Below are 15000 nucleotides of genomic sequence, written 5' to 3' on the forward strand. Positions count from 1 at the left end.
ACTCACACTCACACTCACACTCACACTCACACTCACACTCACACTCACACACACACACACCTCGCCACTGACTCACGCCACACACACACCCCCCACACTCTGTTCCTTCTAACCGCCCCCCCCCCCCCCCCACACACACACACACACACACACACACCTCCCCATGTCACCGGATCGAGCCCCTCGGCGCCTCATAGTGAGCCTAGCCACGGAGAACCTCGGTCATGGATCTACCCTCCTCCAGCCCCGGCCTGGGCCCTGGGGACCCTGCCTGCTGAAGCCTCGTCTGGGTGGAGAGGAGAGAGAGGAGGCCCTGGGAACCCTGGGTAGAGAGACCAGACCTCTGGGTAGAGAGACCAGACCTCTGGGTGGAGGAGAGAGAGGAAAGGAAAGGGATTCAAAGTTTGTCATTGTACAACCAAATGCATTCATGCTGAGGGGGGGCATCTAGGCAAGGGGTCACAGCCATTATAGGTGACCCCCGGAGCAATTAGGGGTTCAGTGCCTTGCTCAGGGACACTTAGCCTCCGCTGGGGATTCGAACCGCTGCGAGCTGCTGACTTCGCGATCATTAGACGCCGCTGGAGAGACCAGACCTCTGGGTGGAGAGACCAGACCTCTGGGTGGAGAGACCAGGCAGGAGAGACCAGGCAGGAGAGATCAGACCTCTGGGTGGAGAGACCAGGCAGGAGAGACCAGACCTCTGGGTGGAGAGACCAGACAGGAGAGACCTACTCACCCTGCTGGTTTAGGAGCTCTAACTCAGACCAGGGGGGTTAGTACTGGTCCTCCTGCCCAGTAGAGACCAGCGAGACCAGTGGCTACTGGGACTGGGAACACAGAGACCAGTGGTTAACTGGGACTGGGAACACAGAGACCAGTGTATCTGGGACTGGGAACACAGAGACCAGTGGTACTGGGACTGGGAACACAGAGACCAGTGTTACTGGGACTGGGAACACAGAGACCAGTGGTTAACTGGGACTGGGAACACAGAGACCAGTGGTTAACTGGGACTGGGAACACAGAGACCAGTGGTTATCTGGGACTGGGAACACAGAGACCAGTGTTACTGGGACTGGGAACACAGAGACCAGTGGTTAACTGGGACTGGGAACACAGAGACCAGTGGTTAACTGGGACTGGGAACACAGAGACCAGTGGTTATCTGGGACTGGGAACACAGAGACCAGTGGTTAACTGGGACTGGGAACACAGGAGAAGATGTACTGGGAGCTGTGGCTGAGCGAGGTGGCGAGGGATGCCGCCCTGCAGTGCATGCTGGTCAAGAAAGGTGGGCGGGCGTATCAGTGGCTAGACGGGGACACACCTCACTGGGTGTGGTCACACACACACACACACACACCTAACTACTCAGGCCACTACTATTTTTGGCATTTAGCTGACGCCTTTATCCAAAGTGACTTACAACAAATACATTTGTCTAAGTGAATGAATCGTTAGGGATGGACGGTTTCCAATTATTGAAACCGAAAAACCGTCAGAGAGTAAAACCGCGGTTTTCCGGTTAACCGAAAAATACAGTAAAAAAAAAAGTAAAAAAAAAAGAAAAAAAAAGAGCGCCAATTTCAAATAATTGAGCCCTACTGCTACAATTCATAGCTTTCAGTCACGTGGTTTCTTCCCTAGCAACCACCAACCTGACGGGCAAAAAGTATCATAGCAACATGGCGAGTGGACGCAAACGGTTAATAAAATACAAAGGTTCCATCTCACAAAACATAATGGAATGTCAAAACTTTGACGCTCAATATCTCTGAACTACCCTAAACGGAGATAGAACCTTATCATTCTAAACGGAGATAGAACCTTATCATTCTAAACGGAGATAGAACCTTCTCATTCTAAACGGAGATAGAACCTTATAATTCTAAACAGAGATAGAACCTTATCATTCTAAACGGAGATAGAACCTTATCATTCTAAACGGAGATAGAACCTTCTCATTCTAAACTCACGAGTTATCTTCAGTTGATGGATTTGACTTAGGGGGCATTCATTTGAAGTAACGTAATGAACATACAAGTAACAACAACAGGTTAATGCAGCCAACCAGCCAGCCAAGCAAAGACCATGACTATGCCCAGTTTATGCATTATACACTCTAATATAATTGTTAGATTGCCAGGGTATTCGCTACAGGTTGTTGTATACATATACGTTTAATACGAAACTCGATCAACCGGGCGTTCGGGAGTTCTACCGCTGCTGGACGGAACTCCCGCTGACAGCGGGTCGAGGGGATATTTCTACCCGGGAATTCGCTCATTGCTGTGTCCACGGTGATAGGAGTGGAGGATCGACTCCATTCAAAAACTTTTCGATTCCCTGGTTTCTCCTCTTTCCGAACACGTTGGAATTTTTACCGTAACCCCCGGAGAATCAAAGTTATTAAGCCGCAAAGGGTGCCTCCTTGACCGGCTTTGACCGTGAATAACACCGGCTATGGAGGTGCTACAAACACAGTTTTAATTTCTCTAAATTCACCATCAGTATACGGTCATTTTGAGCCCTTACACACCGCGCTGACACCCCGAGAACATATACTTTTAATACGAAACTCGATCAACCGGGCGTTCGGGAGTTCTACCGCTAATTCGCTCCTTGCTGTGTCCACTGTGATAGGAGTGGAGGATCGACTCCATTCAAAAACTTTTGGATTCCCTGGCTCCTCCTCTTTCCGGACACGTTGGAATTATTTTCCTAACCCACGGGAAATCAAAGTTATTAACCCGCAAAAAGTGGGTTTTGCCCGTGGGTTTTGCCCGCAAAAAGTGCCTTTTGCCCGTCAGGTGGGCGTTTCCACTATGCTGTGACGTCACATGAAAGCTATGAATACACTCATGTCGAACACCATTAAAACACCGTAAGCACAGTCGCAACACATTTAGGCTACTTAGTTTCACAAATATAAGTGGAAAGGCAGACTTTTGTAAGCTACACCATACATGAAAACACATGAACACTTAACACACCAGCTCCGCTGATCCAGGGTGCACGCCTGCACGGAAGATAATCTCTTGGAACAGCGTCTTCATTGAATGAACTGCTTTCTCAATATCTTGGTTCTTAGACAAAGTTTCAGCTGCTGCTCAATGTATTTAAATATTTGAATACTGCTCAATAATCACTGAAATATTAGACTTAGAATTATGCAGTGAACATACTTAAAGCTTTTCATAAAAACCACATGCCGCGAGACTGACTTGTCCTGAACTGTCGTAAGTCAATCAACAAAGAATGCCCCATCAAAATAAAAGTGCCCATGGTAGAGCTGTCAAAATAGAGCTTTCAAAATAAATGTACTAATACAGATAGAGATAAATACAGAACTACCTTTGCGTCACTAAGTGACCGCGTATCTTCTGAGACATGCGTTCTGTCATCACTTTCAGTAGCGCCTTCACACACAGTGGCGCTGTGCACAAACACTCTTGATCCGTATAGCTCTTGTTTTATTATATTGTGGTTTAGTAAATACTGCACTTGGAGTTACATTCAATGCATGATTTGTGCTATAGAACATAAATAAAGTTTGATTGATTGATTGATATCAAATCAAATCACATTTTATTTCTATAGCGCATTTCTCACAAAAGTGACCCAATGCGCTTTACAGAGAGCAGCGAAAATGATCTTATTAAATGTAAGCGAGTAATTGTAAAAAAACTTTCCTATCTACCAATAACTGAAGGCAACTATCTTTCCCATAGAGTGATTCGTTACCCTTAAATATAATCCCAATTAGATATTAATCCTCAGTTATTCTTCACAACTGACCAAACCTCTCACTCATTGCGCGGCAGATTCAGACTGTATCATTGTTATTTTCACACACGACAAACATGTGACATGTTCCAGTTTTATTCTTATTCTATTTTATTCTTCTAAAAAAAAAAAAAAAAACGGTTTCAGACGGTTTTGATAAAAAACCGTTTCTATTTTTATAAACCCCGGTTTTCGGTTTAACCGAAAAACCGTCCATCCCTATCGTCTATACATCAGTCATCATAAGAAAATGTAAGTTATGCTAGGAAGGGCCATTGGCAGTCTCAATGCTAGAAGAAGGAAGTGTGTGTGTGTGTGTGTGTGTGTGTGTGTGTGTGTGTGTGTGTGTGTGGTGTCTATGTAGTGTGTGAGTAGGTGTGTGTGTGTGTGTGTGTGTGGTGTGGTGTGGTGTGTGTGTGGTGTCTATGTAGCGTGTGAGTAGGCATGTGTGTGTGTGTGTGTGTGGTGTGGTGTGGTGTGTGTGTGGTGTCTATGTAGCGTGTGAGTAGGTGTGTGTGTGTGTGTGTGTGTGTGTGTAGGCATGTGTGTGGAGGCCGTGTGTGATGAAAGGAATTGTGTTAGTTTCAGTATCTGTGTGTGTTTCCTCTCTGTGTCTCTCTCTCTCATGTTAAATTATTCAGTGTGAGATGTGAGTCAGCCTCCTGTAGTAGCCTGGCTGCTGCCTGGTGACATCATCTGTTGTTGTGTGTGTGTGTGTGTGTGTGTGTGTGTGTGTGTGTGTGTTGTCTCTGTGTGTGTGTGTGTGTGTGTGTGTGTGTGTGTGTGTGTTGTCTCTCTGTGTGTGTGTGTGTGTGTGTTGTCTCTCTGTGTGTGTGTGTGTGTGTGTGTGTGTGTGTGTGTGTTTTATCTCTCTCTGTGTCTCTCTCTGTGTGTGTGTGTGTGTGTGTGTGTGTGTGTGTGTGTGTGTGTGTGTAAGGGTTCTAGCTGAACTGAAGGGGCAGGGGTCAGCTTGTAGTGCCAGCTGGAGAGTGTGCCCTTGCCAAAAGCTTTGCCTATTGAACACCACTCTGTCTGTGTGTGTGTGTGTGCGTGTGTATGTATGTGTGTGTGTTTATGTGGGTGTGGGTGTTTGTGTGTGTGTGTATACATGCATAAGTGTGTGTGTATATGTGAAGGCATGCGTGTGGTTGTGTGTGTGTGTGTGTGTGTGTGTGTGTGTGTGTTGTCTCTCTGTGTTGTCTCTGCAGAGCGGCCGGCTGCACCATAGTGACTGTTGACACCAAGTGAAGGTGTTTCTCTTAAACGACTCAGCCGCCAAGCTTGAGTCACAGAACACACAGTGAGCTCTGGCCCTGATTGGCTGACGCAACCGCCTGTCAACGTAGACTCAGAGGCGTTAGCTTAGCTATTTTAGCCAGTTAGCTGTTTGGTTTCTGTGTGTGTTACTGCGGTGGTGAGCTGCTGCTGGTTGGTTTGTTGTTGTTGATGATCATGGTGGAAGTGTCTTTCTCTCATGACATCGCTGTACCCCTCCTTTCCTCCTGGCTAGATACTTTCTTTTAAATCTCTCCCTCTCTCTCTCTCTCTCTCTTTCTTTCTTTCAGTCTCTCTCTCCCTCTCCCTCTCTCACGTGGTCCGGCAGCTGCCCAGACATGCTGTAGAGTTTGTTGGCAGCTGTTGAGGCATCCTGTGTGGAGTGTGTGTGTGTGTGTGTGTGTGTGTGTGTGTGTGTGTTTGTCTCACAGGCGTGTGTGTGTGTCAGGCGCGTGGGTGCGTATTTGTCTCACAGGCGTGTGTGTGTCTCTGGCGTGTGTGTGTGTTTCTTAGGCATGTGTGGGTGTCACAGACGTGTGTGTGTGTGTGTGTTTCTCAGACGAGTGTGTGTCTTAGGCATAGGTGTGTGTGTGTGTGTGTGTCTCTTAGATGTCTAATCTGTCTGTGTTTTAAGCATATATGTGTGTCTCAGGCTTATCTGTCTCTGTGTGTGAGTGTGTGTGTGTGTCTCTGTCTGTGTGTGTTTCTGTCTCTGTGTGTGTGTGTGTGTGTGTGTGTGTGTGTGTGTGTGTATCTGTCTGTGTGTGTCTGTGTCTTAAGTTGCACATGTGTGTGTGTAGGCGTGTAGGAGAGGCCTCTTTTCATCTTTCCGACCCTGCAGTCATAGAGCCCTCCCCCCCTCCCCCCTCCCTCCCTCTGGTCCTTATATAAGAGCAGGACCGGCAGCACCTCCAGCAGAACATTCCTGCCATCCCTGGAGTGTGTGTGTGTGTGTGAGAGAGAGAGAGAGAGAGGCAGAGAGAGAAAGAGAGAGAGAGAGAGAGCCTTTTCTCTATAGAGTGAACACACACGGTTATGATTTTGACGAGCCTCCAGCCCAGCAGCAGTTTTGAGGAGGAGTGGGTGAGGATTACTGGCTGTCCTTACACTGGCCACGGAGATGTGGACGGACGCAGACTCTCAGGTATTATACTGGTCCCTCTCTACCTAGACCTCCTGGACTCTCAGGTGTTATACTGGTCCCTCTGTCTAGACTCTCAGGTGTTATACTGGTCCCTCTACCTAGACTCTCAGGTATTATACTGGTCCCTCTACCCAGACTTTCAGGTATTATGCTGGTCCCTCTACCCAGACTCTCAGGTATTCTGGTCCCTCTACCTAGACTCTCAAGTACATCTGGCTGTCTGTTTCTCTCTCTAAGGCAGACTGACTGTCTGTTTCTCTCTCTAAGGCAGACTGACTGTCTGGTTGCTGGCCAGCTGTCGGTGGCAGCCTGTTTTAAGTTGTGTTGTTGAGAGAACTCAATGAACTGTGATGCAAAGGTGACTTAAACTCAACAGTTGGGAAAGGCTTTCTGTGGTTGAGTCACTGAGAGTCAGCACATGGTGTCTGTGTGTGTGTGTGTGTGTGTGTGTGTGTGTGTGTGTGTGTGTGTGTGTGTGTGTGTGTGTGTGTGTGCGTGCGCTCACTTGTGTGTGTGGGCGCGCCTGTGTGTGTACTCAGTCAATTAGCGGTGCTGTTTACCCCTGCGGTCTACGTGTATTCAAGGTGAAACTTCCACATGCTTTCGACAGAGTGATGACTCTTAACTTAAAGATCTTAACCATTTCTCTCTCTCCCCTCCCTCCCTCCCTCTTTCCCCCAATCCCTCCCTCCCTCTCCCCCTCCCTCCTCCCCTCCCTTCCTCCCGCCCCACCCTCCCTCTCTCCCTCTCTCCCTCCCTCCTCCCCCCCCTCCCTCCCTCCTCCCCCCCCTCCCTCCCTCCCTCCAGAGGCCCTCCACCGGCCCTTCGGTCTGGACTCTGCAGCGCTGACGGAGGCGGTGCGCTGGAGCTCCAAGGAGAACCTGCTGGGCGCGGCCGAGAGCGACCCCAACCTGTTTGTGGCGCTCTACGACTTCGTCGCCAGCGGAGACAACACCCTGAGCATCACCAAAGGTACGTGGCGCTGGCGACAGACTCGACTATGAGGCGACACACAGAGACATTCAACAACGTCCCTCATCGACAGACAGACAGACACTCTGGGATCGTCTTGTTCGCCCTGTGTCATTTACATTTACATCTTTGGCATTTAGCAGAAGCCTTATTCCAAAACGACTTACAATCAATACATTTGACTAAGCTAGTGAATCAACAGTTCACCAGTCGTAGCAGGAAGAGTCATCCAGCTCAGGCCATTGGCAGTCTCTGTGCTAGAAGGAAAAAACTAAACTAATATTTTTTTTTATTTTTTTTTATATAGACACTGGAGAAACAGAGAAACAGTACAAGGGGGGCAATAGAAGTCTTAGGGGGGACAGTAGTGGGAGACAGTGTCCTGTCTACTGCCGTTCCCTTGAGGGCGGGGACTCCTAGGCTAGGCAGAGGTGTGTGTGAGGGTGGGGTCTCCTAGGCTAGGCAGAGGTGTGTGTGAGTGTGGGGTCTCCTAGGCTAGGCAGAGGTGTGTGTGAGGGTGGGACTCCTAGGCTAGGCAGAGGTGTGTGTGAGGGTGGGGTCTCCTAGGCTAGGCAGAGGTGTGTGTGAGGGTGGGACTCCTAGGCTAGGCAGAGGTGTGTGTGAGGGTGGGACTCCTAGGCTAGGCAGAGGTGTGTGTGAGGGTGGGGACTCCTAGGCTAGGCAGAGGGGTGTGTGAGGGTGGGGACTCCTAGGCTAGGCAGAGGTGTGTGTGAGGGTGGGACTCCTAGGCTAGGCAGAGGTGTGTGTGAGGGTGGGGACTCCTAGGCTAGGCAGAGGGGTGTGTGAGGGTGGGGACTCCTAGGCTAGGCAGAGGGGTGTGTGAGGGTGGGGACTCCTAGGCTAGGCAGAGGGGTGTGTGAGGGTGGGACTCCTAGGCTAGGCAGAGGTGTGTGTGAGGGTGGGACTCCTAGGCTAGGCAGAGGTGTGTGGTCCAGAGCCAGGCAGGAGCAGCCGAGAGCAGAGCTCGTGAGGAGGTTGAGTGTTTCTCTCTACCGTTGTCAAGGTGTTTCAGGGTTACCTCTACCGTTGTTAAGGTGTTTCAGGGTTACCTCTACCGTTGTTAAGGCGGGGTGTCCTACCTGAGGCCTCTGGCATACCAACTATGCTATCTTTTTTTTTAAACAATTTGTTTATTGCCAACTATGCTATCTGATATGCAGTCTGTTGATTGAGTCAGAGCTTTCTCTATATAGAGTCATCGTTTGATGAACAGCAAACAGAGATGACAAGTGTGTGTCTCTGTGTCCGTATCCTAGGTTTTGTTAAGGTGTTTCAGTGTTTCCTCTACCGTTGTCAAGGCGGGGTGTCCTACCTGAGGCCTCTGGCATACCAACTATGCTATCTGATATGCTATCAGTCTGTTGATTGAGTCAGAGCTTTCTCTATATAGAGTCATCGTTTGATGAACAGCAAACAGAGATGACAAGGGTGTGTCTCTGTGTCTCTGTGTCTCTGTGTCCGTATCCTAGGTTTGGTTTGAGTAGAACAGTGATTGGATAATACTTTTTCTTTTTTTTTGTGATAGTCTTTTTTAGGATTGGTGATTTCATGCATATACTTCTCAGCTTGAAGACAAATAGATGATATCTGACCTAACCAGGGTGACTGTTAGCAACATCCTCTAATATTTAGATATTATCTAAAGAGGATGTTGATGATATTCAGGGTAACCGCGAGCAACATCCTCTTTAGATAATATCTAAACTAAACAGGGAACCCACAAGGTTATGTTAGATATGGGAGAATGTTTTAATATCAGTTTTTCTCTCCCTCCCTCCCTCCCGAGCTGTTAAACATAATATTCATCTGGTGACTCAGTCGACAGGAGAACAGGAACAGGCATGAAAGAACACAGGAAGCGAAAGTGACACTAAGAGACATCAAAACAAAACCAAACAAACCAACAAGCCAATCACGTCGCTCGTCACGGCCGTCTCAACGTTGATGGGATTGGACGGTTTTGTTTTTGTCCTAGTTCCACTCTCTCTTCCTGTTTTCTCCCTGTTCCTCTTCCTGTCAGAGTCAGGCTGCTGATCAGAGGCTCTGTTTGGACACGTTTAATGGCTGCCTGAGGGAGGGAGGGAGGGAGGGAGGGAGGGAGGGAGAGGGAGAGGGAAGGAGAGAGACACACACACACACACACACAGAAGGGGGTTGGGAGAGAGATAACTAATCTTAGAGCATTAACCATGGAGAGAGACAGACGGAGACACACATTAACCATGCAGAGAGACAGAGAGAGAGACAGAAGGGGTTTGGCAGAGAGACAGACAGACATTAACCATGCAGAGAGACAGACGGAAACACACATTAACCATGCAGAGAGACAGAGAGAGAGACAGAAGGGGTTTGACAGAGAAACAGACAGAGACGTACATTAACCATGCAGAGAGACAGACAGACATTAAGCATGCAGAGAGACAGACAGAGACACACATTAACCATGGAGAGAGGTGTGTTAACATGGAGAGAGGTGTGTTAACATGGAGAGAGGTGTGTTAACATGGAGAGAGGTGTGTTACCATGGAGAGAGGTGTGTTAACATGGAGAGAGGTGTGTTAACATGGAGAGAGAGGTGTGTTAACATGGAGAGAGAGGTGTGTTAACATGGAGAGAGAGGTGTGTTAACATCAGAGAGGTGTGTTAACATGGAGAGAGGTGTGTTAACATGCAGAGAGGTGTGTTAACATGGAGAGAGGTGTGTTACCATGGAGAGAGAGGTGTGTTAACATGGAGAGAGAGGTGTGTTACCATGGAGAGAGAGGTGTGTTAACATGGAGAGAGAGGTGTGTTAACATGGAGAGAGGTGTGTTAACATGGAGAGAGGTGTGTTAACATCAGAGAGGTGTGTTACCATGGAGAGAGAGGTGTGTTAACATGGAGAGAGGTGTGTTAACATCAGAGAGGTGTGTTAACATGGAGAGAGAGGTGTGTTAACATGGAGAGAGAGGTGTGTTAACATCAGAGAGGTGTGTTAACATGGAGAGAGGTGTGTTAACATGGAGAGGTGTGTTAACATGGAGAGAGGTGTGTTAACATCAGAGAGGTGTGTTAACATGGAGAGAGAGGTGTGTTAACATGGAGAGAGGTGTGTTAACATGGAGAGAGAGGTGTGTTAACATGGAGAGAGGTGTGTTAACATGGAGAGAGAGGTGTGTTAACATCAGAGAGGTGTGTTAACATGGAGAGAGAGGTGTGTTAACATGGAGAGAGAGGTGTGTTAACATGGAGAGAGAGGTGTGTTAACATCAGAGAGGTGTGTTAACATGGAGAGAGGTGTGTTAACATGGAGAGAGAGGTGTGTTAACATGGAGAGAGGTGTGTTAACATGGAGAGAGAGGTGTGTTAACATCAGAGAGGTGTGTTAACATGGAGAGAGGTGTGTTAACATGGAGAGAGAGGTGTGTTAACATAGAGAGAGGTGTGTTAACATGGAGAGAGGTGTGTTAACATGGAGAGAGGTGTGTTAACATCAGAGAGGTGTGTTAACATGGAGAGAGGTGTGTTAACATGGAGAGAGGTGTGTTAACATCAGAGAGGTGTGTTAACATGGAGAGAGGTGTGTTAACATGGAGAGAGGTGTGTTAACATGGAGAGAGGTGTGTTAACATGGAGAGAGGCGTGTTAACATGGAGAGGTGTGTTAATGATCCAGTCAGTACCAGTCTGCCCAGGGTGGAGCTGATGCTTATACACTGAGTCACTGGTAGCATGGACAGACAGGCCCACACACACATACACATGCACACACATAGAGAGACACACTCAGTCTCTGTCTATCTCTCTCTCTCTCTCTCTCTCTCTCTCTCTCTCTCTCTGTCTATTATCTGTCTCTCTGTCTCTGCCTCTCACTCACGTATACACACACACAAACTCTCTCTTTCTCTTTCTCTGTCTCTGTCTCTACCTCTTACGTACACACACACGCACACACTCTCTCTCTCTCTCTCTCTCTCTCACTCACACACACACACACACACACACACACTCACACACACACACACACACACACTCTCTCTCTCTCTCTCTCTCTCTCTCTCTCTCTCTCTCTCTCTCTCTCTCTCTCCGTCTCTGTCTCTGTCTCTCACTCATTCATCCAGTCTGTCAGACAGCAGTGTTGATGTGGCTGTGTAGAGCTGTGATAATAACAGGTGTGTAGAGCCACAGAGGGGAGATGACAGAGAGCAGCTTATCAGCCCTGCAGTGTGTCTGTTGCCCTTCCATGCATCACAATGAGCCTGGCCTCCCATCTCTACCTCCACCAGCCTCCCATGGTAGGGTGGACAGTAGTGTTGGAGTATGACTGGCTGGACTGGGCCACTGTTGTTCTTCTGCCTGTCCAGTGTCTAGGGTCTAGGGTCTAGGGTGTAGGGTCTAGGGCAGCGGTCGGGAACCTATGGCTCGCGAGCCATATATGGCTCTTCCGGTGACGGCATATGGCTCCCAGACAATTGGGTTGAAAAGTTAAAAAAAAAAAAAAAAAAAAAAAAAAATGAATTTTTTTTCTTTTCGTTTGGAACTGATTTTAAAATACTTGTGATATTGCGTAATAATACTGTGTCATTTTAAAGTAAACAGAAATTAGTTTTGAAGTTAAATTTCACGGGACTCTTCACGGGACCCATGACCCGTGACCCGTGGGTCGGGTCGGGAACCAATGTCTCGCGAGAGTGTCAGAGGTCGTTGTAAAGGTGAATAAATAAAAAACAATTTGATCAGATAGTGAACTAGTGAACCAACTTATACGCTTCAACCCTTGTAACGAGAAAGATGGCAAAAAGAAAAAAAGACGATGATTACCGTGCATTCCAGGCTGCGTGGACAGAGGAATTTGCATTTGTGGAGATCGCAGGATCTGCGGTATGTCTAATATGCAATGATAAAATTGCATCGATGAAACGGTCAAATATAAAGCGGCACTTCGATACGCATCATGCTTCATTTGCATCGAAATATCCAGCGGGGGACAGCAGGAAAAAGGCATGCGAGGAGCTACAGCGGAGAGTGCAGACGAGTCAACAGCAACTGCGTGGGTGGACCAAGCAAGGTGACGGGAATTCCGCTAGCTTTGCGGGTGCTTTGGAAATAGTCAGGAATGGAAAGCCATTCACAGATGGCGAGTATGCCAAAACATTCATGCTTGATGTGGCCAATGAACTGTTTGATGACTTCCCAAATAAAGACAAGATAATCAAACGAATAAAAGACATGCCTCTGTCAGCAAGAACTGTTCACGATTGCCATCATGATGGCAAATCAAGTTGAGGAAACACAAATTAAGGACATAAACGCCGGGACATACTTTTCTCTCGCGTTAGATGAGTCAACAGATGTTAGCCATCTATCTCAGTTCAGTATATTTGCCAGGTATGCTGCAGGTGACACACTGCGTGAGGAAAGCTTGGCTGTTTTGCCAATGAAAGGGACAACCAGAGGAGAGGATTTATTCACGTCTTTCATGGAGTTTGCTAAAGAAAAAAAACTGCTGATGGATAAACGTATTTCTGTCTGTACTGATGGTGCACCCTGTATGTTGGGGAAGAACAAAGGATTTGTAGCGCTTCTCCGTGAACATGAAAAGAGAGCCATCCTAAGTTTTCATTGCATCCTGCACCAGGAGGCGCTTTGCGCTCAGACGTGTGGCCAGGAGCTAGGTGAGGTGATGTCGCTGGTCATTCGAGTGGTCAACTTCATTGTTGCCCGAGCTTTAAATGATCGCCAGTTTAAAGCTCTGTTAGAAGAAGTTGGGAATCATTATCCCAGTCTGCTTTTACACAGCAACGTGCGTTGGTTGTCAAGGGGAAAGGTGCTCAGCCGTCAAGGCGTCAAGCATCCTGAGCTAGACAACACTGACTGGCTCCTGCAGTTTCACTATCTCGTGGACATAACAGGCCATCTGAACCAGCTCAATGTGAAAATGCAAGGTATTGGAAATACAATCTCATCCCTTCAACAAGCAGTGTTTGCATTTGAAAGCAAGCTGGAAGTCTTTCTCAGGGACATTGAAACAGGTCGTCTTCTGCACTTTGTAACACTGCAACAATTTAGAGATGCATGCTTAGCAAGTGACTCCACTCAACATCTGGATCTCCAGCAGCTAGCTGGCTTTACGTCCAATCTCCTGCAGTCATTCAAAGCACGTTTTGGAGAATTTCGTGCGCGCACTGGTCTTTTCAAGTTCATCACTCATCCACATGAGTGTGCAGTGGACAAAATCGACCTGACATGCATCCCTGGGGTCTCTATGGGAGACTTTGAGCTGGAAGTTGCTGACCTGAAGGCATCAGACATGTGGATGAGTAAGTTCAAGACACTTAATGGAGAGTTGGAAAGTCTTGCGCGACAGCGAGCAGAGCTGGCGAGGGAACACAAGTGGACAGAAATGAAAAAACTTCAACCTGAAGACCAGCTGATTCTGAAAACTTGGAACGAGCTTCCTGTGACATACCACACAATGCAGCGTGTTAGTATTGCCGTATTGACCATGTTTGGCTCTACATATGTATGTGAGCAGTCATTCTCGCATATAAGGAACATTAAGACCAACCTACGCTCACGTTTAACTGATGGAAGCCTCAACGCCTGCATGAAGCTCAACCTCACCACGTATGAACCAGACTACAAGGACATCAGCAAAACCATGCAGCACCAGAAATCGCATTAAAAGTAAGACATATTTAATTTATTATATGTTAATGTTAATATGTTATATGGCTCTCAATGAAATACATTTAGAAATATTTGGCTTTTATGGCTCTCCCAGTCAAAAAGGTTCCCGACCCCTGGTCTAGGGTGTAGTGTCTAGGGCAGCGGTTCCCAACCCTTTTGGACTCACGGCCCACTTTACAAATCTCTACAGTATTCGCGGCCCACTCAGCAGCGCGCAAAGCGTGCACGCGCATGAAACGCGCATATTATGCACATATTATGCGCATGTTCGTCACGCATGAAACAAAATCCGAACGCAGATGTGTAGCAATCCGGGGCTTCCTCAAACTGTTGCCATGTTCTCAACTCCGCTCGCCATGAACAAACATTTGAACAAGTTACAGAAGCAACTGCGCTCCAGACAAACTCGACCTCCAACTTTCAATGGAACGCATCATGAACCGAAAACAACAACATTCACTGGTGCGTATCGAACCGTGGATGGAGAACCGTACGGTTCAATATGAAACCCAGAACCGCTGCACCCGTAGTGTCTAGTCTGTAGTGTTTAGTCTGTAGTGTCTAGTATGTAGTCTGTAGTGTCTAGTCCGTAGTGTCTAGTATGTAGTCTGTAGTATCTAGTCTGTAGTGTCTAGTCTGTAGGTTCTAGTATGTAGTGTCTAGTCTGTAGTCTGTAGTGTCTATGGTGTAGTATCTAGTCTGTAGGGTCTAGTATGTAGTCTGTAGTGTCTAGTATGTAGTCTTGTACCTAGTCTGTAGTGTCTAGTATGTAGTCTGTAGTGTCTAGGGTGTAGTGTCTAGTACCTAGTTTATAGTGTCTAGTCTGTAGTGTCTAGGGTGTAGTGTCTAGGGTGTAGGGTCTAGTATGTAGTCTGTAGTGTCTAGTATCTAGTCTGTAGTGTCTAGTATGTAGTGTCTAGTACCTAGTTTATAGTGTCTAGTACCTAGTCTGTAGTATCTAGTCTGTAGTGTCTAGGGTGTAGTGTCTAGGGTGTAGTGTCTAGGGTGTAGTGTCTAGGGTGTAGTATCTAGTCTGTAGTATCTAGTCTGTAGTATCTAGTCTGTAGTGTCTAGTATGTAGTCTTTAGTGTCTAGTCTGTAGTATCTAGTCTGTAGGTTCTAGTATGTAGT

The 15000-nt window shown here is 47.4% G+C and overlaps 1 protein-coding gene across 3 annotated transcripts in view; it reads left to right on the forward strand.

The window, feature by feature from the left end:
• The window catches only part of abl2 (c-abl oncogene 2, non-receptor tyrosine kinase), a gene marked incomplete at both ends in the record, with an annotated part of 46408 nt that overhangs the window by 17018 nt on the left and 14390 nt on the right, over positions 1-15000 (forward strand). For 2 of the 3 annotated variants that reach the window (XM_080547515.1, XM_080547516.1), the window contains one exon: positions 7052-7180. In XM_080547515.1, the coding sequence (XP_080403641.1) occupies positions 7052-7180 (129 nt within the window). Of the gene's footprint in view, positions 1-7015; positions 7181-15000 lie in introns of all 3 variants that reach the window. The other variant, XM_080547514.1, reaches the window with a different exon arrangement.

The sequence above is a fragment of the Nansenia antarctica genome (genome assembly GCF_963989245.1).
Source record: "Nansenia antarctica genome assembly, chromosome: 17".
Classification (NCBI taxonomy): domain Eukaryota; kingdom Metazoa; phylum Chordata; class Actinopteri; order Argentiniformes; family Microstomatidae; genus Nansenia; species Nansenia antarctica.